At 41.9% G+C, this 23,404-nt stretch overlaps 1 protein-coding gene across 8 annotated transcripts in view; it reads left to right on the forward strand.

Moving 5' to 3' along the window:
* The window catches only part of phldb1a (pleckstrin homology-like domain, family B, member 1a), a 36,105-nt gene that overhangs the window by 12,598 nt on the left and 103 nt on the right, over nt 1–23,404 (forward strand). For 4 of the 8 annotated variants that reach the window (XM_034240531.1, XM_034240532.1, XM_034240530.1 and 1 more), the window contains 20 exons: nt 57–1,099; nt 3,903–4,136; nt 4,711–4,842; nt 4,984–5,121; nt 5,669–5,797; nt 6,995–7,150; nt 7,799–7,909; nt 8,028–8,117; nt 8,207–8,332; nt 9,105–9,221; nt 9,366–9,524; nt 9,682–9,822; nt 10,987–11,073; nt 11,675–11,744; nt 12,580–12,724; nt 13,044–13,134; nt 14,462–14,608; nt 17,144–17,363; nt 22,012–22,097; nt 22,660–23,404. The exon at nt 22,660–23,404 is cut by the window's right edge and continues 103 nt beyond it. In XM_034240531.1, the coding sequence (XP_034096422.1) occupies nt 57–1,099; nt 3,903–4,136; nt 4,711–4,842; nt 4,984–5,121; nt 5,669–5,797; nt 6,995–7,150; nt 7,799–7,909; nt 8,028–8,117; nt 8,207–8,332; nt 9,105–9,221; nt 9,366–9,524; nt 9,682–9,822; nt 10,987–11,073; nt 11,675–11,744; nt 12,580–12,724; nt 13,044–13,134; nt 14,462–14,608; nt 17,144–17,363; nt 22,012–22,097; nt 22,660–22,800 (3,563 nt within the window). In that variant the 3' untranslated portion in view covers nt 22,801–23,404. The remainder of the gene's footprint in view (nt 1–56; nt 1,100–3,902; nt 4,137–4,710; nt 4,843–4,983; nt 5,122–5,668; nt 5,798–6,994; nt 7,151–7,798; nt 7,910–8,027; nt 8,118–8,206; nt 8,333–9,104; nt 9,222–9,365; nt 9,525–9,681; nt 9,823–10,986; nt 11,074–11,674; nt 11,745–12,579; nt 12,725–13,043; nt 13,135–14,461; nt 14,609–17,143; nt 17,364–22,011; nt 22,098–22,659) is intronic. The other 4 variants (XM_034240533.1, XM_034240535.1, XM_034240536.1 and 1 more) reach the window with 4 other exon arrangements.

The following is a 23,404-nucleotide window of genomic DNA, read 5'->3' on the forward strand; positions in this document are numbered from 1 at the left end:
TCTTCCTTAACTCATCAGGAATGCTCACTCACAACCATTTCTGTCTCCCTTCCCAGATTCTCCCAGTGTCCTGAACGGGAACCATCAGTCTTATTCGAGCAATGGCGACTCCAAAATCAACAACAAAGCAAAGAATCTCCAGGACTCATCAGGGCTGAAGGCTGGATCTGGTAACCAGCCTTTTCATGAGCCCTCTCCTCCGAGGATGCTCAATGGGAGAAACGAAGAGGAGTCCATTTATGAGAACAGCAGCAGCTTTCAGGGCCAGAACCTCGGTAGCAAAACTCCTCCAGTACCTGGGCGTTCCCCTCACACCAACTACACTCCTGTCCCCCATCCACGGACCTCACTCTCTGTGGCCTCAAGCGGTTCTAGTGGTGGTCAGAGGGCCCAGGAAAGCCCAAAGCTTCGTAGGAACTTAAGAGCCGACGCCACATCAAGCCCAATACCTCTGAGCAGGGGGTCAGGGCAGGGCGCAGAGAACTATAGCCACAAACCATCCCCCATAAAGCTTTCCTCAACAGCTCCATCCAGCCCTCGAGTGCGTGGCTCCTCCCTACAGAAGAGATCCCCCAGTCCCAGGCGAGATCAACACCTCTCTAATGTGGAAGTCCCTCAGAGGTTGAGGACCCCGGAGCCGATTGGTTCCAACAGCTTGAGAGAACTTCCTCCTCTCAGTCCTTATATGTCTAGCAGGGGTACTCAAGGATCGCAGGGCTCCACTTCAACCCTTGCATTACAGGGCCACCTCAAACTCGCATCTAATTCGAAAGCAGAAGCCATGCGGGCCATGTATGCCCAGGGTCCAATGTCCCTTTCTGGGCTGGAGAAGGAGCTGGGAGGAAAACAGTTAAGGTCCGGCCCGGGAAGTGCCATCGTGTCAGGCCTGGGTTCTCTGTCGGGATCTCCTCTCGCTAGCCCTCGTAGCCAAAGAAAGACTTCCTGCATGACTATGAGGGAGCAGCAGAGTCTCATGAAACCATATACCCGGGAACGCAAAAACAGCATCTCTGAGATAAGTGACAATGAGGACGAGTTGCTGGAATACCACCGATGGCAGAGAGAGGAGAGGATGCGTGAGCAGGAAATGGAGAAACAGGTAAGTGATCAGCATTTTAGATATTACTTTACAGTGGAAAACTATTTTACTATGACAGGTTTAGTTTAAATATAGGTGTAAACTTTGCTCAGGAATTCAAAAAGTATACATTTTCTGTTAAAGGTTTTTTCTTAATGACTGTTGCTTATGCTATTTCCTGTTAATGAGTGGAATTTACATACCTTATTCTGCTATAACTTCTTTTGGTCAATTTAACACCATAACAAGTTGACAGTTACAAAGCCATAGCTGTATCAGGGTATACAAAATGTTAGCAAAAAGCATTATTTTAACCAGCATATACGGAGTCACAAACATGTGACAGTTAAGTGAAGGTGGTGAGAATGCTGGCATGGCAGACACCGTGTCTGCATTCAGATATCTTGTTTAAATCTCCTGGCGTACGGCCACTTGCTCATCTCCCCAGAGCATTTCTGGCATGTTCAGCCCATGCACCCCGATGAACACGGGGTGAACATTCCTCCACATGTCTTAAGGTCCAGAGCCAAGGGCCAGCTGCTTATTAATCAACACTATATTTATCAAGAGGACGAGCGGCTTTTACTTTCAAAGCTGCCCATGCTTGACTGAAAGCTTTTTATTATCTGAACCCACGCTAGCTCATAGACTGCATACTTGTTATCCATCCTCAGTCCACACACACACTACCCCCCCCATCCCCATTCTTCAGCCCCCACCCCTGCCTGCGTCTGACAGCTGAAGCGACCACAGGGGGTGGGGGTTCCCAGCCCTCCAGACTATTTCAGGAACCAAAAGGTTTCTGGTAACAAATAAGAGAGTTACTGACAACGTGCATCTGAGTTGGACCGAGACAGGTTTCAATGCTGTGGATACCGTTTGTGCACATTTGTGTTCAATCATATAGTAGATAATGTAAGGCATTACCAAGTACATGTACAGATAAATGACTGATTCTTATTGGCCTAATGGTGGGGTGATGTGTTTTATCCACCATTAGAATTTCCCCCATTACATGATTTTCATTTTGCATGCTTTGATATTATCCTGGATTCATGTGGTAGTTCAAGTTTAACACATGCAAGTCCTATATTGTCCAACCAAGACCCTAATAATTAAGCTGGGTAGAAAAAACTATACTGTACAGATTTGTAGCTGAAAGCTGAACATTTGAGATGGTGGTTCAGGTTTCCAGTGATTCCTGGCTATTGGCTGTGATGTGCTCTGTAGCTAATTGACAAATATGGTAGGCTATAATGATTTTAAATCTGTTTTTATGGTAAATTAATACCTGTGTACACAAATGACACAAGACTGTAAATAGGCTAACCGATGAGTGAACAACATTTCCTGAATGTCACACTAAACTGAAAATGACCTCATCCCGTACCAAGGGATAATGTTCAGGTTTTTCTAGCTTCAAAATTAATGATATCCAGGCTCCAATTAAAGGAATTGTTTGACATGGTGGTGAGGTGGGTTACACTTTCTTGCCAGAAGTTAAATGAGAAGATTGATAGCACTCAGCCCATTAAGTTTGAAGCTAGAGTCAGGAGACAGTTAGCTTAGCCTAGCAAACAGCTAGCCTGGCTCTGCTAGTTAGCACCACGTATGTGATATGTCATTTTATTTTAAATCTGTACAAATACAAGATGATAAATATTAGGACAGATAGGTACTATGAAGTGAAACATTTTGATTTAGGATTAAACAGATGAGATGCAATGTATTAATAATACATTATCTTTCTTGGCGCTAGCTGTACACGATGAGAGAGACAAAGAGAGGATTTCCTCTCAGTGAAATTAATGGACTACTTTTGGCACCCGGCTCTCTCAGCACAGTAATGTCACTTTACTGAACCCAAGCTACTTATGTTTGCTCTTCAAAAATAAAAAAAATACAAAACGGACCATACAGCAGCAGCAAAAGTAAAGGCCATAGCTAGAGAGGTGAGGTGAGGGGAAACAGACTTCAAATATTTCTACTACTGAGGTGTTTTTGTTAATTGAGAATCAGAATACCTTTATTAGAACAAATATTTCAATTGGAAAAAAACAGGAACTTTTCACTAATAATGAGATGTTAATTTCAGCGTTACACTGTTTTTGCTCCTTCAAGTAACTGACCTGCAAATCCATGTAAAAGCAAAGGATTTAAACATTTTAATTAAAAGCCGAAATACACTTACTTGCAAAGAGTTACATGAGATCTTTCTGTTGAATGCAATGCTCATGAGAGTTAATGTGGTTATTTTTATTCAGTCTGACTAATTTAAATACCAGACAAAAGTGGGCTTGTGGTTGTGGACATAAAGGGACGATACCACACATCAGGCACACAAGTTCCCAGTCTTTATTCTAATTATTGTTTCACACACTGCTCTCTTATTTTGGAAGATAAAAGCAAGCATCCCATTGTTCGGAGTGATGGGAAACAACAGACCAGCCACAACTAGAACCATGTGGCATATGAAACAAATACAAAACACAATAAAGAACTATATTCTTTTACAGGGTAACATTTAAAACATGTCTGATCAGAAAACAACCAAGGTCAGCAGTGTCTTACAATCATCGTTCTTTAAAATGACTACAGTCTGATTTTGATCTCATAAACTGCCTTGATAAGTTTTACTATGAACCCCCTCCTGAGTGGCAAACTACGTTGGCCCTCCTGCTATCAGGTTACAGTTGTCCCGTGCCAGTGGCAGAGGGACAGCTGCCTAAATGGGACAATGTCACACAAGGACACTTGCAGCGAATCTGCAATTTGATCTATAAAGTAGGACAGGCCCCGCTTATGTCTCCCATCTCTTCTGCAGGAGCGACAGAGGCTGGAGACCATCCTCCATCTGTGTGCAGACTATAACTACGAGGACAGTGCTGCGGAGCTGGCAGAGGTGGTGAGGAGTGGGCTGCTGGGGAGCGCTAGAGGACCCTCCAACACAGCAGGGGGGCTGACCCTTCAGGAAGTAGACAGACCCCAGAGGGTGAGGGAGAACGATGAGGAAACCCAGAGAGAGGAGTCCAGCAGCACAGAGAGCACACATCAAGAGGTAATGAACTGATATATTATTACTATTATTACATATTACACATAATTTAGCTGACGCTTTTATCCAAAGCGACTTACAATAAGTGCAAAAACCATAAATAATCTAACTCTGAACAACAAGGAAAGTGCAGATATATTCAAGCAAGATCATACCATAGTAAGTGCTGCTGGTGAATCAGTTAAAAGGACTACATTAACTCAAGTGCTTCATTTAAAAAAAAAGAAAATGGTATATATATATGTGAAGGCATGCTTTAGATTTATTTTGTATGTGTCTGTCTGATTAGTACAAACGTTTTTTAGGGCCAGGTGTAAGGGAAACAAATGAAATAATATGCTGCATTTCAAGAGTAAAGAAAACATGTTGAGATGAAGTCAAGCTTTGTGTATGTACTAACGCTGGTAGTTTGATTTATTTACAACATTTTGAAACAGTATGTCAACTTTATTTTGGACATTTTGACTAAATTCTTAACATTTGGACTGTAAAATAATGACCAAATCCTGTCCTTTTTCTTTTTAGAAATAAGATTAGGCATCTTATAGAAACATATTTTTTTTAAATGTGCCCTCAGTGTGAAGATCTGTTCGCTGGTCAGGAGCACGTGTACCTGGAGGAGGAGAGGAGCAGGATCCTGGCCAGAGTTGATGACTTGAAGCACAGAGTCACTGAACTGGAGCTGCAGCTACAAGAGACCAAACAGGAGGTCAACATATACACATACACACATTCTAGCTTATAAGATCAACCCTGACAGTGAGAGGACTGGAATCCATTTCACCTGGAAGTATTTATTCAGCTCGACACGATTGTTGTTTTCAGACTCTGACTCCATATGTGTCTCTAGGTGGAGATGGAGCAAGCCCTGCTGCAGGCGGAGAAGCGGGCCGAGCATGAGCAGGTGGAGGCTGAAAATGAAATCATCTCTCAGCTGCAGCTCAAGCTCAGCCAGCTGGACAAGGCCACCCAGAAGGAAAAGGACAAGGTGGGCACTCAGGACTAAACTATGTGACAAAATAAATACTGTCAGACTGCTCCGCGCTGTCTGCCTTTTATGTACGGTTTGCACGCGAATGTTCTTGAACATCTGTGTTTGACTTTTTAAGAACTCACTCGTTCCTGTATGTGCAAACAGGCTAGATATGTGCCTCAGATATAAACTGATATGCACTGCTTACAACACAAAGCTGTCCTATCTCGGGAGTTTGAGCATTTCTTGTGTTTCCATGCATCAGGCTGGATATGCCCAAGACTCAAATGCTGTATTAGATGTGCATACACCTTTTCATTTCCCTCCAGTTTGAAAATGAGCATAATATGTCCTCTTTAACAAATGTGTGAAGCATTGTGATCCCTATAACACCTGCCAACCTAACCTCTGCTTCAATCCTCTAATACTTTAACTGCGTTATCTTTAAAGCTTGGCTGCAAAGATTTGTGTTGTGTGTGTTTTTCCTTTTTGTTTCTACTTGGGGTTGTGCGTGAATGTGGACCCAACTGTTGCGTATGTGTGTGTTTCTATGTGTTTTTAGGGGAGGGCTAATGTGTCGGCTGAGAGGAAGGCCCTGGAAAAGCAGAGGAATGAGTACAATGAGCTGAAGAGGCAGATTGATAAGTGCCCCTTGTCTCTAAGGGAACAGTTACAGGAGCAGCTCAGCAGGGTCAGTGTTCTCACGCAGCCCACTGTCTGGCAACTGTGAGTTATAATATACCAGTTCTGGAAGATCTGCACAGAATCGTCTGCAGACAAAACACTGACTCTGTTTTGAAGCATTCGGAGATATTCTTCGGCCCGTCCACACGGCGGCGTGCGTTGAAGCTTCCCATTCACTTTGAATGGGGTGACGTCACGCTTTGCCGAACTGCATTGTGGTTCCGTCGCGTCGCTTTGCCTCCGTTGCTCGCTTCAAAAGTTGAGCAATGTTCAACTTTTGAAGCTTCGACGGAAGCGTCAGCCAATCAAATCATATGCCAGTACAAGCTCTAGCCAATCAAACCGCGTGCTTGTGTGTCCGGGGCGGGAGATTCATGTGATTGGTTGTTGGTCGAGCTTCAGACACGGCAAGCTTCAACGCACGCTGCCGTGTGGACGCTGCGTTAAATCTGCAGTCTGTGCATTTCCTCTTTTTCTGCTGTTGCCACTCATTATTTATAATCACATAAAGAGTAGCTACACAGTAAGCAATGCTTTTAAGACTGTGGCTTTATCTCTGCTGTTCCCTCATTCTGGATGCTTGAAATGTCAAATGCAATCAGTAATCATTAATAATGTTATTAACAGCTTTGCTCTAAAAGTGTGCATGCCCTTTATAATGAGTTATTCAAACCACATAACATTCACATGGTATCAAATTCTGGTTCTTTCCTAGCAGACATTTAAGGATATGGTGGTGTTTATGTTTATTATTCTTGTTTTGAACAAATCCCATGAAAACCCCAAACGAAAAGAATGTGTAAGTTTGTCACTCAATACTTTACGCCCATTTTTAAGGCTCTCTGTAACGCTCCATCAAAGATTCACCATACTGAAGTCGTACATCTTCGATAATGGGTCAAAAATGTGGTTTGATTTTTAGAAAAAGGCTGAGGGAGGGACTTATATTATTATTTTTGTATGACCAAAAGTTAAAGGAGTGCTTTTGATTGGGGACTCATCTCTACTGTGGATGAATACATGCAGCAGTGCTGTGTGCATCATAAGTAAGGCAGATATGAAGCTTAATACACACAGACAATACGTGTTGATCATTGTTGGTTTTGGACTTTTCATGGGCTTTTGTTGAGAATAATAAACATATGGAATATACCCACGCTCATCCTTTGATAAATAACCTGCATGTACATCTGCATGTGGACAGAAAGCAGAGGCTCTGGAGTCTGGGACCAAGCAGTTTGAGGAGCTGGAGTTCTGCCAGCTGGAGGAGGAGAGCAGTTTGGAGGAGAAGAAAGACACGAAGAACTCGCAGCTTCTCCAAGAGCGAGCCGAGTATCACTGCAGCGTGGCCAAGAGGAAGGTAGGGGGACATTTGTTATGAAAACAATCAGTCAAACTCTCTGTGACGCCTGAAATACATTCAAAACATACCTATAATGCATTGTAATCTGCTTAAAGCACTGTGTAATTAAAGTTATAAGCACTCCTAAATTATAAGATCACTATAAAAATGATAATACACTGTGTTCCTTGCAACAACAACAAAACCACCAGTTGCGATACTTGACATTATAGGTCATTATACAATATTTATTTCAATTGCAAAGTACTATAGAACATTATTTAACACATATTAGTATATTAATAGGGCTTTATGAAATACATTAAAGCATACTTAAAATAGATTGTAATCTGCTTAAAGCACATGTGATTAAAGATACAAGAACTTCAACAATTATAAGTTCACTATAAAAATAATGCATTTAACTATAGGAATTATAATACACTGTGTTCCTTGCAACAACAAAAAACACCAGTTATGAATTGTTACTATACTTTATAAGTCATTGTAAAATATGTAAACCAATTACAACGTGTTATAGAGAACTATTTAACACATATTAGTATATTAATAGGGCATTATAGACATATCCGTCATAGAAAGGGTTACCGAAAAATGTGTAAAATATCTCACCAACGTGACATCAAGAAACGGGTTGATTTTCAGGAGAAAATGGCCGCTATGGAAGCTCAGGTGAAACAGATGGGCGTGCAGGCGTCTCAAGACTGTGACAGGATGGCTAAAGACAGGATAGTGACTCTGCAGCTGCTACACAAGGTGGGTCCTACACCCTAAACACATCTAACCTCAACAGCGAGCCTGTATTTAATCCATAAAAGTGAAGCATGGTCAGCTTTGAAAGCCCCTCTGTGTCCATGCTGGTTTTGCCTTTTAGGAGCAGGACAGGTTGTGTGCCCTGGAGAAGAAGTACCACACCTTAACGGGAGGACGAAACTTCCCAAAGCCTAAAAGCAACATGGCAGAGGTGAGCAGGAAGAGATCATATAACACTTAAAGTTAGAAAAAAACATCTTCCAAGTGGATCTTTTTTACTTAGACGACCTTTTTAAACAGGAATTTCTCCACATCAGCGAACCAGACCTTGCTAATGTGGACGGTCCTCCTCATAGCCCCTGCCCCTCCTCTGCCTCCTCCTCTCACATCCCCTACCCTGAACTCTACCCTGTTAGGCCACAAGAGGTAAATCTCTACAAAAGCTTCTTAGTAACAAACCTAATAAACGCCTGTGCTGCAATAGAGACTGGGCATGACGGTGTGTTAGCAATTAAATGACTGAAACACAACAGTACGCTTGCAGTGTGTATGATGGTAGGTCAAGCTTCTGCCTATCTATATATTATGTTTAAGGTTTGTAAGGTTATACAGTAGGCTACTATCTATTACAGCGTTAGATGATAAAGAAAAAACTTGGATCATCTATCAGCCATCTATAATCATTTAAAAGACAGGGACCAAGTGGGTTGTGATTATGGGTATATATACAATATAGTACACAGTGTAGGGAAAGCTACTTTGAAAGCTTTGCATACTACCAACTATTTAAAACTGGAAGAAGTCAAACTGCATCCAACCTACCCGAGGAAGAAATCTGCTTTTGTTAACCTAAGCTACTTGGGTCACATGTTTCAATAAAGGGGCATACGTTCGTTCCAGAAAAAGTGTTATTTGTAAGATTTTGACAAATGCATTGAAGGAGAAAGATACAAAATAATAAATACAAATGTCTATATTTTATGGCCTAAATGGTTTGTCTGGAATGATTAGAAGTGAACAAAAAACATAAAAGGAAAGTAATTAAACTACAAAAATTGCAATCCAGTTAAACTAACAGCATATACTGCAAAATGTAGTTAAACTAGTTTATTTCCATGTTTGCTTGTGCCTCTCTGCATGACTTATCATAGTTGACTTTTTCCACCCTCTTAAAGTTGTGTTCTGGCTGTCGCTGCAGGAGTACCTCAGGCTGTCTGATGTCTTTAAGATGTATGGGAACGCTTCTATGCAACCTTCTTCCCCCGCTGCTCTCCACTGCCTCTCCCTGGCTGTAGCTCCAGCTCTGCCATGTGAGGTAGACACCCTGCCTGCATTCTGCCAAATGTTTCTCTAACCAGCTAAATCTCAAGACGTCCTTCTCAGAGATCAGCTTCCTAATGCTCTTCTATTTGTCTCCCTCTTTTGTAAATGTATGTGTGTATCTCGTTCCTGTGTGAAGGAGTACATCACAGTCAGTCAGTTAAGCCAGATCTTTGGGATGCACAGACTCGATCCCACCTCTTCTTCCTCTATTCCATCATTCCAACTCGCCTCCTCTGAATCCACCTTCTCATGCCACTCAACAGCATGTGGTCCTTCCTCCTTTCTCTCTGCCCAGGTTTGTTCCCGTCTTAGTTTTTCCACTTAACATTTCTATTTCTGCGAGGCCTGTTTTCTGTTTATCTCTCCTACCTGCTTGATGCTTCTGTCACTCATGCCGCTGCTGTGCTGCTTCCCTCTCCTCTCTCTGGCTGAATGCTTTCCCGTCACCTCAGAGCCATCCTGAGCTGAGCAGGAACACAATGGCTCCTATTAACCTGGAGCGCTGGTACCAGGACATCATGGCTGCTGGAGAGCCTCGGCCATGTCCTCCACCACTGCCTGCAAAGTCTTTTTCTGCACGCAGACACAGTCAGGTAAACTCTCCACTCTCTTTCAGCGGGCCAGATGCTTACACACTTTCTTGAACCCCAGATCCTCACTCTCACTCTCCATTTGCTATGGCTTTAAGGCCCTCTAGTGGACAAAAGAGGACAGGTTATTTTTATGTAGTTATTTAGGAACTCAGATCCTACAGGTACTCCGATCCTTTTATTAAGTAAAAGTAGAAATACTATGGTCTTAAATACTCCAAAATCAAAATGTTACCTAAATAGAAGCCCATTATTATTATCAGCAAAATGGACTTAAAGTATCAAAAGTATTCAAAATGCAGAATGGCTCTTTTCACAATAGTATATTATTCAAGGTTATTATATACTATTGTTTTATCACCAAAACATGTAAGAGCATTTTAGCCTTTTTGTCAATGGGAGCCAGTTTTAGGTTATTTTTCAAGTACTGTGTTTATTTGTTTACACCACTGATGTATATTATATCAGCATATATCATGTGTTTTTATTTGTTGAATAAATATAATGGAGTGAAAGTAAGATATTTGCCTCCTAAAGGCAGTAGAGTAGAAGTATACATGTAGCATAAAATGGAAATACTCCAGTAAAGTACCTCAACAAAAATCACTTAAGTAAGTAACATCACTACCACTGTATTAGTCCAATCTTCAAATTGGTACTTGATCCTGCACGCATAAGGTAAAGCATGTTGAACTTCCTCTAAAGAAAACACACCATGAAACAATGTCTTACTACCCAACATTGTTACATGGAAGGACTGACGCAAGTTGTATGTCCTTCTGTTGGCGGTACAAACATGCTTTGGTAAAGAGCTTTCCTAAATCACAGTGCTTCAATAGACACATAATGACGCTAATAGTCACTGCTTGGCTCAGTGGAAGCAGAACAAAGGAGAATAAAGTACCAGAAATCAATCTAATCCAAAATCTTTTTGAATTGAAACTGAAAGAATGTTCCACTTTCCAGGACAAGTAAGTAGAAAAGAAGGGGATTGTTTGTGTGTTCCTAAGGGGGGCAATAGCATATCCACCTCCTACTCAAATGTAACAAGCATAATGAACAGACCTCTCCTCCTCCTCCTCCTCCTCCTCCTCCTCCTCCTCCTCCTCCTCCTCCTCCTCCTCCTCCTCCTCCTCCTCCTCCTCCTCCTCCTCCTCCTCCTCCCAGTTATTGAGGTCCAGATCAGATGCTGAGGTTGGACAGGCAGCATCGGGCACCCTGCCGCACTCCACTGGTGCTAATGAGAAAACCAAGGTGAGCTCATCACTTTAACACGTTTTTTAAAGTCTCCAAGTAGTTAAATGTGCTTGATGCTTTCTCAGGGTGTCCGCGGGGTCTTAAAAAGTATTAAAAGTTGATAAATCAATTTAGCGAAAATTAAGGCTATTAAAAAGTATTAAACAGCATTTTCCAAGGTGTTACATTTTGTAGCTTGTTTTCAGTAAGTATCTCAATGGTCCAAAGAGGTTGTATTCTACAGTCTGCCTGAATGTAATCATGGCGTAGGTGTGTAGTGTGATTCTGTGTAGTTTATTTATGGCATCCCGTTGGATTTGACGTCATCTGAACAGGACATCTCACGCTCACTGCTTGATAGCGTGCGAAGGTCCGTTTACGCCGGTTGTTAAACAACATCGTTATGGGGAAATGCAGGTTTGCGGCCAAATGGTTGGAAGATAAGGAGGAAGGACAATCCATACTGTATATAGTAAATGTGAGGTAAAGTGTGTCGCCAATGTAACCGGTTAAAACTCCAAGTGGCGATGAGGTCTTAACATGTATGGAAAGGGTCTTAAAAGGTGTTACATCTGACTTCAGGATTCCTGCATATACCCTGATTCTATGTGTTTTTCAGGGGCTGCAGTTAATGCTGTCGAACCCCTTAGACATGGAGTCCAGGAGGCAGATGGCACTGCAGAACAAAGGTATGGAGTCCCATCTCATCTCTTTAGCACACTTAAGGGTCTCTGGTATAGTGGCATTGAAGTGACTTTTAGATTTTTATTTTGGTGTTGCTGAGTTGGCAGCTGTTTTTCTCATATAAGCGTTACATGCTCTCTGTACACCACCTGCTCAGCACCAAGAGAGGAGAGGACAATTAAGCAGCTAAAAATCCAGATATTTCCCACTGGAGTTTGTTAATACAAAATTAATCTAAATAATAAGGTTGCAAGACTCATTGTTAATTTAAGGGGCTTTCTAAATCAGCAAGAGATAGGTTTATGGCTGCCGGATTTGGCAACCCCTCTGTAACTTTGGCCAGGATGGTTATAATCTCACCAAAATCACACTGGTGTTAGTGATGCCCCTCTTGTTTAAGGGGAAACAAAAGCATTTTATTCTGGATGCGTGGTGTATAAAACGGCAGGGGGGCTTCTAGATCTGGCAGAGTTGGTGTAATGTCTGCCAGATTTGGCACCCCCTGTGTAACTTAGGACCAGGATGGTCATTATCTCACCAAAATTACTCTGGTGTGAGTTATTCCCCTCTAGTTTACGCAAACAAAAGCAATTTACTCTGAGCCTATCATGTGAAATAATAACAAATAAATAAGACTGTATTGCAGGCCTTGTACAGCCTCACTTATTTAATTTGTAACCCCATGTATTGATTGGTTTGCATCTAGAAAAACACAATGAATCCAGGTTTAAGCCCCAATACAACCTAATAAAGAGTCTCATAACACTCTCTGGTAGCAGTGGCGTGTCTCTGTCAGCAGAGGGCACTGTAAGTCTGTGACAGCTGTCTCCTTTCCCACAGATATATCCCCCACAATGCATCACTCCATCCTGCACCACCAGGCGCCCCCCAGCGGCAGCCAGGCGTACGACACCCTGAGCCTGGAGAGCTCCGACAGCATGGAGACCAGCGTCTCCACCGGCAACTCCGCCTGTACCCCAGAAAGGTGAGAGAACTGGCTCTGTTTCCATGGGAACACTCAAGTCTGCCCCGTCTCCCAGGAGTAGGGTCACTGCGCTTTGTTCCCGTGACAACATGTTTTGTTACACGTCTGCTCCCCCTGTCTACCAGCAGTACGCCGGCTGTTGCCATGCCAACCACCTCAAGTTTTTCCCAGTGTTTGATGAATCTACGAGTTCAAAGCCTCGTTAGAGAGAAACCTTTGTCTCCCGCTGCTGTCAGTGTTTGGTTTCCAGGCGCGTCTGTTTACTTTGTTTCATCCTGAGACTTGTTGCAGACGTGTCATCAGACCCTCTGTGTTTCAGTGCCTGTGGGATGGAGGCCCAGAGGATAGAGGAGATGGAGAAGATGCTGAAGGAGGCGCAGCAGGAGAAAGCTAGACTGATGGAGAACCGAGTGAGTGTCAGAGCCACAGTTTAACCTCAGTTATCACTTCCTCCAGGGATTAAGGTCAATTACTCAAATGGTCAATCAATATAAATATACTTTTTGAACATGAACGAGCATACGAACAGAAAACCATGAAATACATCAATGAGAGAAATAATTGTATCTTAAAGGTGGGGTAGGTAATTCACTTCAGAAACACTTTTTGTTATATTCCATGGAATGCTCTTAACATCCCGATAGCAATGAATATATTAAATGCTTTGACAATAAATAAATTAATAAAATGTCATCTGTGGAAGCCGTGGTACTGTCAAAAGCACGACCAATCATCTGAGCCGGCCCGGCTAAAGTAACTGGATGGCCTACCTGCCTGTCAGCCTTCCATCTGTGCACAAACTTATCTCGTGCCCTCATTGGTCATGTGCGCATTCGTGTGTGTTGGAGGAGGGGCTCTGTAAGGAAGTCTGAAGGAAGGGGCAGATTTTTTCCGGTTGTGTACTTTCAACACTCGAGCTGGTTTCTCCATTCTTACCTACCTTTAAAGAACAACAGTTTATCCTCAGTTATCCCATGACTTCCGCCAAGGATTAACGTCAATTACTAAAATGGTTAATCAACTTAAATGTACTTTTTGAACATGAACGAGCACATTCAACACCCAAAAATACGAACAGAAAACCATGAAATACATCAATGACACCAAAACAATTCTTTCAAAAGTGACAATCCAAAGCAAACATATACCGACTGGAAAAGGTAAAAGCCTTAACTTATTAAACCTATGTTTTTTCATGATTTAATCAAATTTAAAGCAAAAATGCCAAAAGTTGTTCAAGTTCAGACTTGCTGCTTCTATGTGTGACGTATTTGTGTCTGAATCGTGAGTTTTGACTAGAGATCTGGTGAAAGAATGACATGTTATGATCATATCAGAACCAAACAAAGCAATTCCCCTGAGAGTTGATGAGCAATATCTTCAAATTATCGCAGGAGACCCGAGTTTCTCCTCTTTCATGAGTTTGTCACTCAGCTCGAGGTGTGGTGTTGTACGTACTTTGTTTACCTTTGTATTATTCCACATGTTGAAACAAAGCATGCAAGTATCTGAAAGCAGCAAAGGATCATTTTGCATCAGCAAAGCTCACTCTTTTATACAAACTTAAGGGATATATTTGACAAAACCCTGCATTGGGAAATTCTCCTGCGCCTCCCCTGACACTCGCTCGCTTTGTTTTGCAATATTTGCCTACCATTTACACATTTCCCCGTCTCCCTTTTGCCCCTGTTCTCTTCTCCCCATCTGTTGCTCTGTCTCCTCTCCCCACGCTCCCAGGAGAGGGAGGTGCAGGCGCGGCGGCAGATGTTGGAGGAGGAGCGGAGGAGGAGAGAGGAGGCCGAGAGGAGGCTGCAGGACGAGACCACCCACAGGCTGAGGCTGGTGGAGGAGGAGGTGAAGATGAGAGAGAAACACTTCTCACAGGTACGTGGAGGAGGAGGAGGAGGAGGAGGAGGAGGAGGAGGAGGAGGAGGAGGAGGAGGAGGAGGAGGAGGAGGAGGTGAAGATGAGAGAGAAACACTTCTCCTAGGGCATTGGAGCAGAGGGAACAAGAGAGGGGGGGGGGGAGAGGAAGGGAGTAGGAGAGGATGAGGAGAGGAGACTTAGGGAGGAGGAAAGGAGACTTAAGGAGGAGGAAAGGGGAATTAGGGGAGAGGAGTAGGAGGAAAGGAGACTTAGGGAGGAGGAAAGGAGATGTAGGGAGGAGGAAAGGAGACTTAGGGAGGAGGAAAGGAGAATTAGGGGAGAGGAGGAGGAGGAAAGGAGACTTAGGAGTAGGGATGGGTATCGTTTGAAATTTATCGATTTCGATTCCGGCTCTGCTAATCGATTTCAGTTCTGCTTATTGATTCCGGTTCTTATCGATTCCCCGTTTCGATTCCAAAATTGTAAAAGAAAGAGGTCAAACGTTTAGATAACAACAATATCTTTATTCTTTTAAGCTTTAACTGACATTTTTACAAATAAAAAATATACATGCAATACAAATGTATTGCACAATAGCTGTGCTTTATTTTAACTGAGCTATGCCTGTGGCAAGCTATTAACAGGCATTACACTGTGCCTTGTCTTTTTATTTTTTAGCGTAGTGGAGCCTCACTTCAGAGCGTTTACCGCGATCCATCTTTGGTGTTATGAAGTGACTGAGCTTGTGAACTGTCTACGGGGGGAGCCTCGCTGCGGGGCAACTGTGGACCTCTGTCGCCTGTCGCCGCAACTTACATGATGCCGTTTAAAAAAATGAAGGGCGGTGCCGGCCGCCAGCGTACCGAGCCGGCCGTCAACGGCCGTTCTGTGATTCTCCAGAACACACATATGGCCAGTCCTCCCTTACCCTGGCTGTATTCCACCGGGTCACCGTGGCGCAGACGGACCCGCGGCGCAGACGGACCCGGTGGAATACAGGGTCTACCGCGTTTAGGAACCGTTAAGCAGAACCGAAATTGTGTATTTTGTATGGGTACCTGGTACCCGGCATTTTGTTATCGGTTCTCATCTGGAACCGAGTTTCGGTTCCCAACCCTACTTAGGAGAGAGGAGGGGGAGAGGAGACTTATGGGAGAGGAGGAGGAAAGGAGACTTAGGGGAGAGGGCGATGAGGAAAGGAGACTTAGGGGAGAGGAGGAGGAAAGGAGACTTAGGGGAGAGGAGGAGGAGGAAAGGAGACTTAGGAGAGAGGAGGAGGAGGAAAGGAGACTTAGGGGAGAGGGGGAGGAGGAAAGGAGACTTAGGGGAGAGGAGGAGGAGAGGAGACTTAGGGGAGAGGAGGAGGAGAGGAGACTTAGGGGAGAGGATGAGAGGCGAGACGCTGAAGAGAGGCTGGGAATATGGGAAGATCAAAGTTTGTCAGGAAGGAAAAGAATAGGAGGGACGAGGAAGAGGAGAACAGAGAGGAAGGTGGGGGTGCACAAAATAATATAATGTACACATAATTAAAGCTTTAATCTTTACAAAGTGTGTGTAATTATCAGTTGCCTGTTGTGTGAATGCTGAGTAAACAAACATCCTCAAATCAACAAGCACAAAGGCACCTAGTTCTGCTATTTAGAGCTACTATAATCCTATTTTTTCGTGCATATTGGAATTATTCATAACATGTAATGTAATGTGAACGGGGTCGCTGGTAGTAGCATTATCCACATGGTATAATCCTCAGCCCGAACGTTTTTAGGCAGGCAGCTGTTTCTCCTACTGTTTATCTTAAAAGCCCTCTGAGCACCACCTGCTCAGCACTGAACAGCAGGTGGGAACTGTTGGTGGCTACCTCTAGAGGAGGATTAGGAAGCTGAATATCCAAATGTTTCCCAAAGGATAAAGATCAAATTAAACCACTGTTGTTTACAAGTTGCCGCCCCAAAGTGAAAACAAATCTATATATAAATCTATATACACAGTCTTCTCACAGAACTTGGACAGCAGTATTCAAGCATATGAATTAATGCAAGTCTTAGTCGAATACTCGATTCTGATTGGTCAATTTGGACATTCCAGAGGTTGTTTCTTTTTCAGTATTAGACCGTTGCTAAGGAGAACAGACCGTTGCTAGGATGATCAAGGAACTATGTGCAGTCATATCAATCGGCAGAAATAAGTTTTCTCCATCAGAAATAACCATGCATCGTTTTGAAAATATAAATATATATTTGAGGAGGGCCAGTTTGCGAAAAAGCACACGTCCGATCGTCCGGGACGTGTTATTTACAATATCGGACAAGTGCATCTTTCCATTGACTTGTCCGACAGACATTTTGCACTACTTTTTATTTTGTATTTTATTATATATGTTGCATTGTTGGAGGAGCTCAGGTCAGAAGAATTTCATTGCCATTTCTACACTAGCTTTGTGCATATGACATTAAAACCTTTTAATCTTGCATCTCAGCTGTCCTGATCACCACGTGTTCCATTTCACTATTGACCAACTCACTGCACATGATCTCTTATATATTTCCTCTGCAGGCTCGTCCAATGACGCGCTACCTTCCGAACAGGAAGGAGGAGTTTGACCTGCGAGCGCATGTGGAGTCGTCGGGCCACAGCGTCGACATCTGCCCCTATGTCATCCTCACGGAGAAGATGTGCAAGGGCCACCTGGTGAAGATGGGCGGCAAAATTAAATCTTGGAAGAAACGCTGGTTCGTTTTTGACCGCGTCAAGAGGAACTTCTGTTATTATGGGGGTGAGGATACAATGAATGTTATCATGAAATAAGGAATGTTTAATCATTACTGGTTTCTTGTTTGTTGAGCATTCCTCACTCTGGAAGTCTTAAAAAAGAGCCTATCCTTTCTCTATGGAAATACAGGTGGTACTTGTTCTGGAAAAATAAGCAGCCAAAGTTCAACATTTGCATATACGTAGAAAGAAAAACAGGTGCTTCATCAGTTTCACATACAATAAGACGAGGGAACCTTAAGGTGCCCTTGAAGATAAAAAAGGGATCACACACACAGTCCGGTATATAGGTTAAAACACTGAGCGATTCTACATCACAGGGTCTTCATCAGGGGCAAAATAGTAAAAGCAGATGAACACACCTGGTACTTTAAATAGACAATACACAGGAAATAAAAAAATATCGCAACCAACCAACAAATACACCTCATCAAACTATTTTTAAAAAGTAATTATGAGAATGCAAATCAAATCCCTCAGAATAAGAAGGATACTCGGGGTGCACAGTCCTCGCCAAGGCCATTTCAATAAGTGATAAATAGTGTGTACACCAAAAATGCAATGGCTCAATACTTTGCATAAACTGGCCAGTAGTTTTGTCCGGTTAAAACGAAAACCAACAAACCATGGCTGCATTCGAATAGTCCGTTTAACTTAGGAACCTTCCTAACCTTCCTGAAGTCCCCCAGTGGCAGCCATGATAAGTGCCGTTCCAATTCTCTAAACGATAGGAAAGGAGGTTTCAAACTTCCTTTATAACCTCCTTTAGCTTAGGAACCACTGGACCTCCCTTGACGAAAGGAGAGGAGAAAATGTTGCCCCACAATGCATTGCGGCCGCAGCATTTGCCGTCACTCAACAGTTGGCCGTTCACGGAAACAACCGATTATGACCGAGAAATTATATCATGAAAGTTACGGTGCTTATTAAGCATTTTAAAACGTATGTGGTAAGTTGCCAAAGTGCTTTGTTTTGAACGTTCATCAGTGTTATAATCAAAAAGAGAAATATGAACGTTAGTTTTTACTGAAATTATCAAATAAAGTCAACATTTCACAGTCTTTACTGAGCTGTGTGGGGTTTGTTCAACTTTTAAAAGATGTTTGAATGGTGATATACACAGTGATAGATGTTAAGGACTAACGTTTATAATAAATACATTTGTATTGATTTTAAGATATTTTCATACAATCATACGTATTGGGATCATTTGTATTAATGCGGACGGGGAGGGAGAGGGTGACGAGCATACGTTTCACTTTCCTTTTTTATTTCAATTCCAACTTTGGTCATGAAGAATATGTTTCTCTGTTGTCCACGTTCATAAAGCAAAGCAACAGCATCAGAGCACGGTGCAGAGTCTCTAGATGAGTCCCTCGTTCTTATTGAACATCCATGTTGTAGTCCGCTGTATAGAAAACTGTAGTTTCCATGGTTTCCCCACAGCAGCAGACGCACATTCATGACGTCCGCTGGCGCATCATAAACACGTCGGATAGTGAAAGTGCATTCGGATTCTCTAAAGTACCGCGGTCTCTTCTCCTAAGTCCTTTTGAATTCTCCTATCCACTATCCCTTAACCCCGTGACGTTTCACTCAGAGGTCAAGGAATAGACGATTTTTGGACTATTCGACTGCAACCCATGACTGCAGTCCATCAATAGTTAAAATGTGGAAGGGTGTCCCGTTAAAGATTTCCTCACATGAATCTGGATGAATCTGTCTCAGATTAAAATAAATCTTCACTCTTCAGTTTAGAGGACCATCTATTTTTATTCTACACCGGAGATACTGTCATCAAACACACATAATGTTAAAAATGTTCTCTAAAAAATGATTTAACATTCTATCAAAGTCCATTTCAAATTCTGCAAACACTTCCCTCTCTTAAGACTTTGTCCCTAAACGCTACAGCCTCTTCTAAATACTAGATCAACTTCAAAAGATGACGGACGCATTAATATGAACTTCTTTGGATTCTCTATTAAAGGATCCTATTGTATTTAAATTCTGCAATGTAATGGTTTCACGGTTTAACCGTTTTTTGTTGCGTTTCCACTAGGGGTAGTTCCTGCTAACGGGTACTTTTTCACAGTTTTTCTGGCCCTCCAAAATCGTGGTTCTTTCCGGGCCAACAACCGGGCTGAGTATGCTAAACTAGAGAGAGAATCGCTGGCAAGGGGGCTACAACTACAACAAAATGAACATATTTAACCGTGATTTAATTGTAATACACGTTTCAAAATGATGCCGAAGTAACAACATACTGATACCGGTTAGTAAAAACCATGAATTAATGCTTTGACAAGTCTGCAGACAGACGGCATGTTTTCTGAATGGAGATCGGCTAAGCTAACGTTGTATATGCTCCGACCGTCCACACTCACAACAACGGCCTACAGACATAAATAAACCATCGACTGTATTCGCCATGACACAGACAGTCTGTGGTTTGTACTTGTTTAACTTTTGTCTAGTTTCTGAACAGATATGAGGAGCTGTGAGCTCTGAGGGCTAACAGCTAACGGCTGATGTTGGTTTTGTGGTTCGCATTGAAGATGAAGTCACGGCTCCGCCTACACTGCGTTACTATAGTTACTGCCCAGCTACTAAACTGTAATGGAAACGCAGCATAAAGTGAGCCTGGCCTACCAAGGCCTAACCATACCGTACTAAGCCGTGCGAGGCCCTGCAGTGGAAATGTGCCATTAGTCTCATTTTAAGGCCTTGTTCACACAAGTGGTCAAACCAATTTGCTCACATAAGAATCGTCTCATATTTGGTATCCTCCATAATAACTCAGATCTTCATGTTGGAAAGTTTCCGTACGGCAGGCCAGGATCTGATTTATTCAGTTCAGCCGAAAGCAGCGCCGGGGCTCTTCTGCCAAATGTAAACTTATCATGCGCTCTGTTTTGCAATGAAAAGCAAACTTCTGTCCCGACAGCCGTTTGTTCATCTGGAACCAAACACTAATTAAAGCTGCACTAAGTGGGATTTCGCCTTGGTCTTGTGTGTTAAAAGTCAGTTTGTAATTCCCATCTATCACACTGTCCTCTGAATTCGAAAAAAGCGAACAGTTAGTTTTCTGAATAATTCATGAGCGTGTTTTTGGGGAAATTATTTTACAATCAAGTACAAAAAGAGAATCTGAGGATATTTTCATTACTGTCGCCCCCTGTTCTCCTCGCTCCTCTCCCTCTCTCCCCTCACTTGCCTAGCCTTTTCACCCCCTTACTCCTGACGAAGATGATGGTGATGATGGTGATGAAATAAGATGCAATAGTTTCTCTAGATGTGTTTTTCTTGGGGAGGAGGCTAGCTTCTGGCTTGTTCGTGACTAATAAAACGAAACTCACATTTCAAAAACATTTATCTCATTACTAAGCAGATTTGACTTTTGTAAAAGGGGGAAAGTAAGAGAAAGTGTCTGACAGATTTCAAAAGACTGCTTTTAATTGTTGCTTGACGTTTATTTTTTACAGCCGGACGCCCCAGTGTGCAACGAAGGTGCAAAAAAATTAAAAATGATAGTGTTTATTTGAACAAGGTTGGAATCCGGAAATTCTTTGAACTCATTTTATTTGAAGAAAATTGAGACGTGAGAAGAGCCTACAGTTTAGCCCCAAACTAAAGAAACCCATCAGTCCAGAGAGTGCGTTAGATGAGCTTCCTCCGCAGGTTTCAGTGTGAAGTGACTTTCAAACGCTCAGAGATACTCTGTGAATAAAGAAAAGGACTGGACAGAAGGCTTGACCTGCTTTAAGGGAAATGTTCAACAGATCTGCTTCACAAGAGAGAGACATTTCTTTTAAGTTTTACAAAAAGATCTCAAGTTGTGAACCTCGCCGGCAGGAACAAAAAAAACAGACGATCCGGAAAGTACGACGGTAGAAAACAAGTCAGATTAATGGGTTGGTAAAGACTTCAGGCATAGCTTGAAATAGACTTGCACTTTTAATTAACTTTGACTTGCTGCTCATACCTATTCATGGAATATGTGTTGCTGGGAAAAGAAGTTAACACCTCAATGCGTTACAGATGTTTGTCGGATTTCTCCATCTCGTTTTTTAACTTCTGTTTCACCTACTTACAAACTGCTCTAATGGGGAAACTAACAAGAAGAAAAAGATCGTTATTAAGCAATACACATTTCCTCTTTAAGGTAATTGAATAAAGTCACAACAAACAAGTGCCAAATATACCTGCAATTAGTTCAAATGTGTATAAAAGGAAAATCTGTTTTGCCTTAGTTAGTAATTCTAGAAAAAGCCTCATCGTATAAAATAATTACTATTTATTTTCATTTTTGCACTGTTTGACAAAAAATATCTATTGAAGCCCCTGAAACGTTTTAATTGAAATGTATATATTGTTTTTACAGATTATTTCAGAGATGAAAAGCTCAAGTGTAATTGAAAAGGCCACATTTCCTGCGATGGAATCTTGTAAAATGAAATATATTTTACTCATTTATCTCCCGTATTTCTCTACAGGTCTGTTGTATTTGTTTTCAAACTGCCTTTTTTTATTTGACCAAAGACAGATATAAAACGATCCTCACCGGTCGATTCCACTCGGCTGTCAGAGGTCTTGCATCAGTACGAGGTGTAATGAAATGTTTCTTAATATGTTTCTTTTCCTCCTCTCAGACAAGCATGAGACCAAACTGAAAGGACTCATTTACTTCCAGGCCATTGAAGAGGTGTATTATGATCACCTGCGCAGTGCCACCAAGGTAACGCGCTCTTTTTACCATTATGCATAATTCAGACCTTCATCCGATTTGCATGGATGTTTAACTGTTTTTTAAATGTATCAATTAACAATATCATATTCAATCTAAAGGGCTTAATTAAAACATTTTACCATAATTAATCTAATTTTAACCGTTTTTAATATTATTACTACTATTATTTGTCTAATTAAGATTGTTGTTAGTTGTATTATTATATATATGATTTGTATTAAAAGGTCATTTTAAAAATAAATGTTTACAGTCACACAAATTATTTTAACTGTGAAAATATTGTAAGAAATATAATTAAAATGACAAATTAGATATCTGTGTTATTAAAGAAATATGAGTTTAATATATAGAGATGTATATTAGACTGGATAAAGTACATGTTTTTCTTCTTCTTAATAGTATAGTATTGAATTGTTAAGGTGCAGGATGTCTTTTTTAAGCTGTTAGCTGTTAAAAAACGCTGTTGTTTATAACAAACGTCTCGGAGGAAAAATATGCAACAGGTGCTGGCGAGTCTAAAACGTCTACCCCTCTTCCTGTGATCCTCCAGAGCCCCAACCCGTCTCTGACTTTCTGCGTTAAAACCCACGACCGCCTGTACTACATGGTGGCCCCGTCCCCGGAGGCCATGAGGATCTGGATGGATGTCATAGTGACGGGCGCCGAGGGATACACGCAGTTCCTGAGCTGAGGGACAGATTCGGAGGAAAAAGGAGCGACGCAGACACCTTAAAGGAGGCGGGAAACAAGAAGACCTGTGGCGTGAAAGTAAAGGACATTTGACGAGATCATAAAAAGCCTGATGCCTTCTGAGCAAATGATGGCTGACTAACGACAGATTAGTAGAATTTAGGAGTTGTATATATCTTTCTGTGGCTTTAGAAGGGGATAGTTTGTGCAGCCTGTCAATGAAGGGAACTCTGAAATAGATCACATTTTCCTTCCAAAATCTATTGTTAAAAAGTGCAACACTTTATATAAGCATGAACTGATTCCACTTCTGAAGCCGATCCACTGTTTGCATGCAGTGTATTCACTCTAACCGATGCCTTTTTGATACACTTTTCTCTTGAGTTTGTTACATTTTCTCAGGTGAAAAAAAGAACATCTTGACACTAAAAACTGAACACATTTTAGAAGCAAATATTTAAAAAAATAATATGTTACTTATTCAAATAAAAAATATCACTTGGTGCCAAATACTTAATGTTTATGTCAGATTTGTACAATACAAATGTTAATATAACTTTATATATTGTTTTATTCAGGCATTTAACACAGCATTAATCCAACCA

This window comes from Gymnodraco acuticeps, unplaced genomic scaffold, assembly GCF_902827175.1.
Source record: "Gymnodraco acuticeps unplaced genomic scaffold, fGymAcu1.1, whole genome shotgun sequence".
NCBI lineage: Eukaryota > Metazoa > Chordata > Actinopteri > Perciformes > Bathydraconidae > Gymnodraco > Gymnodraco acuticeps.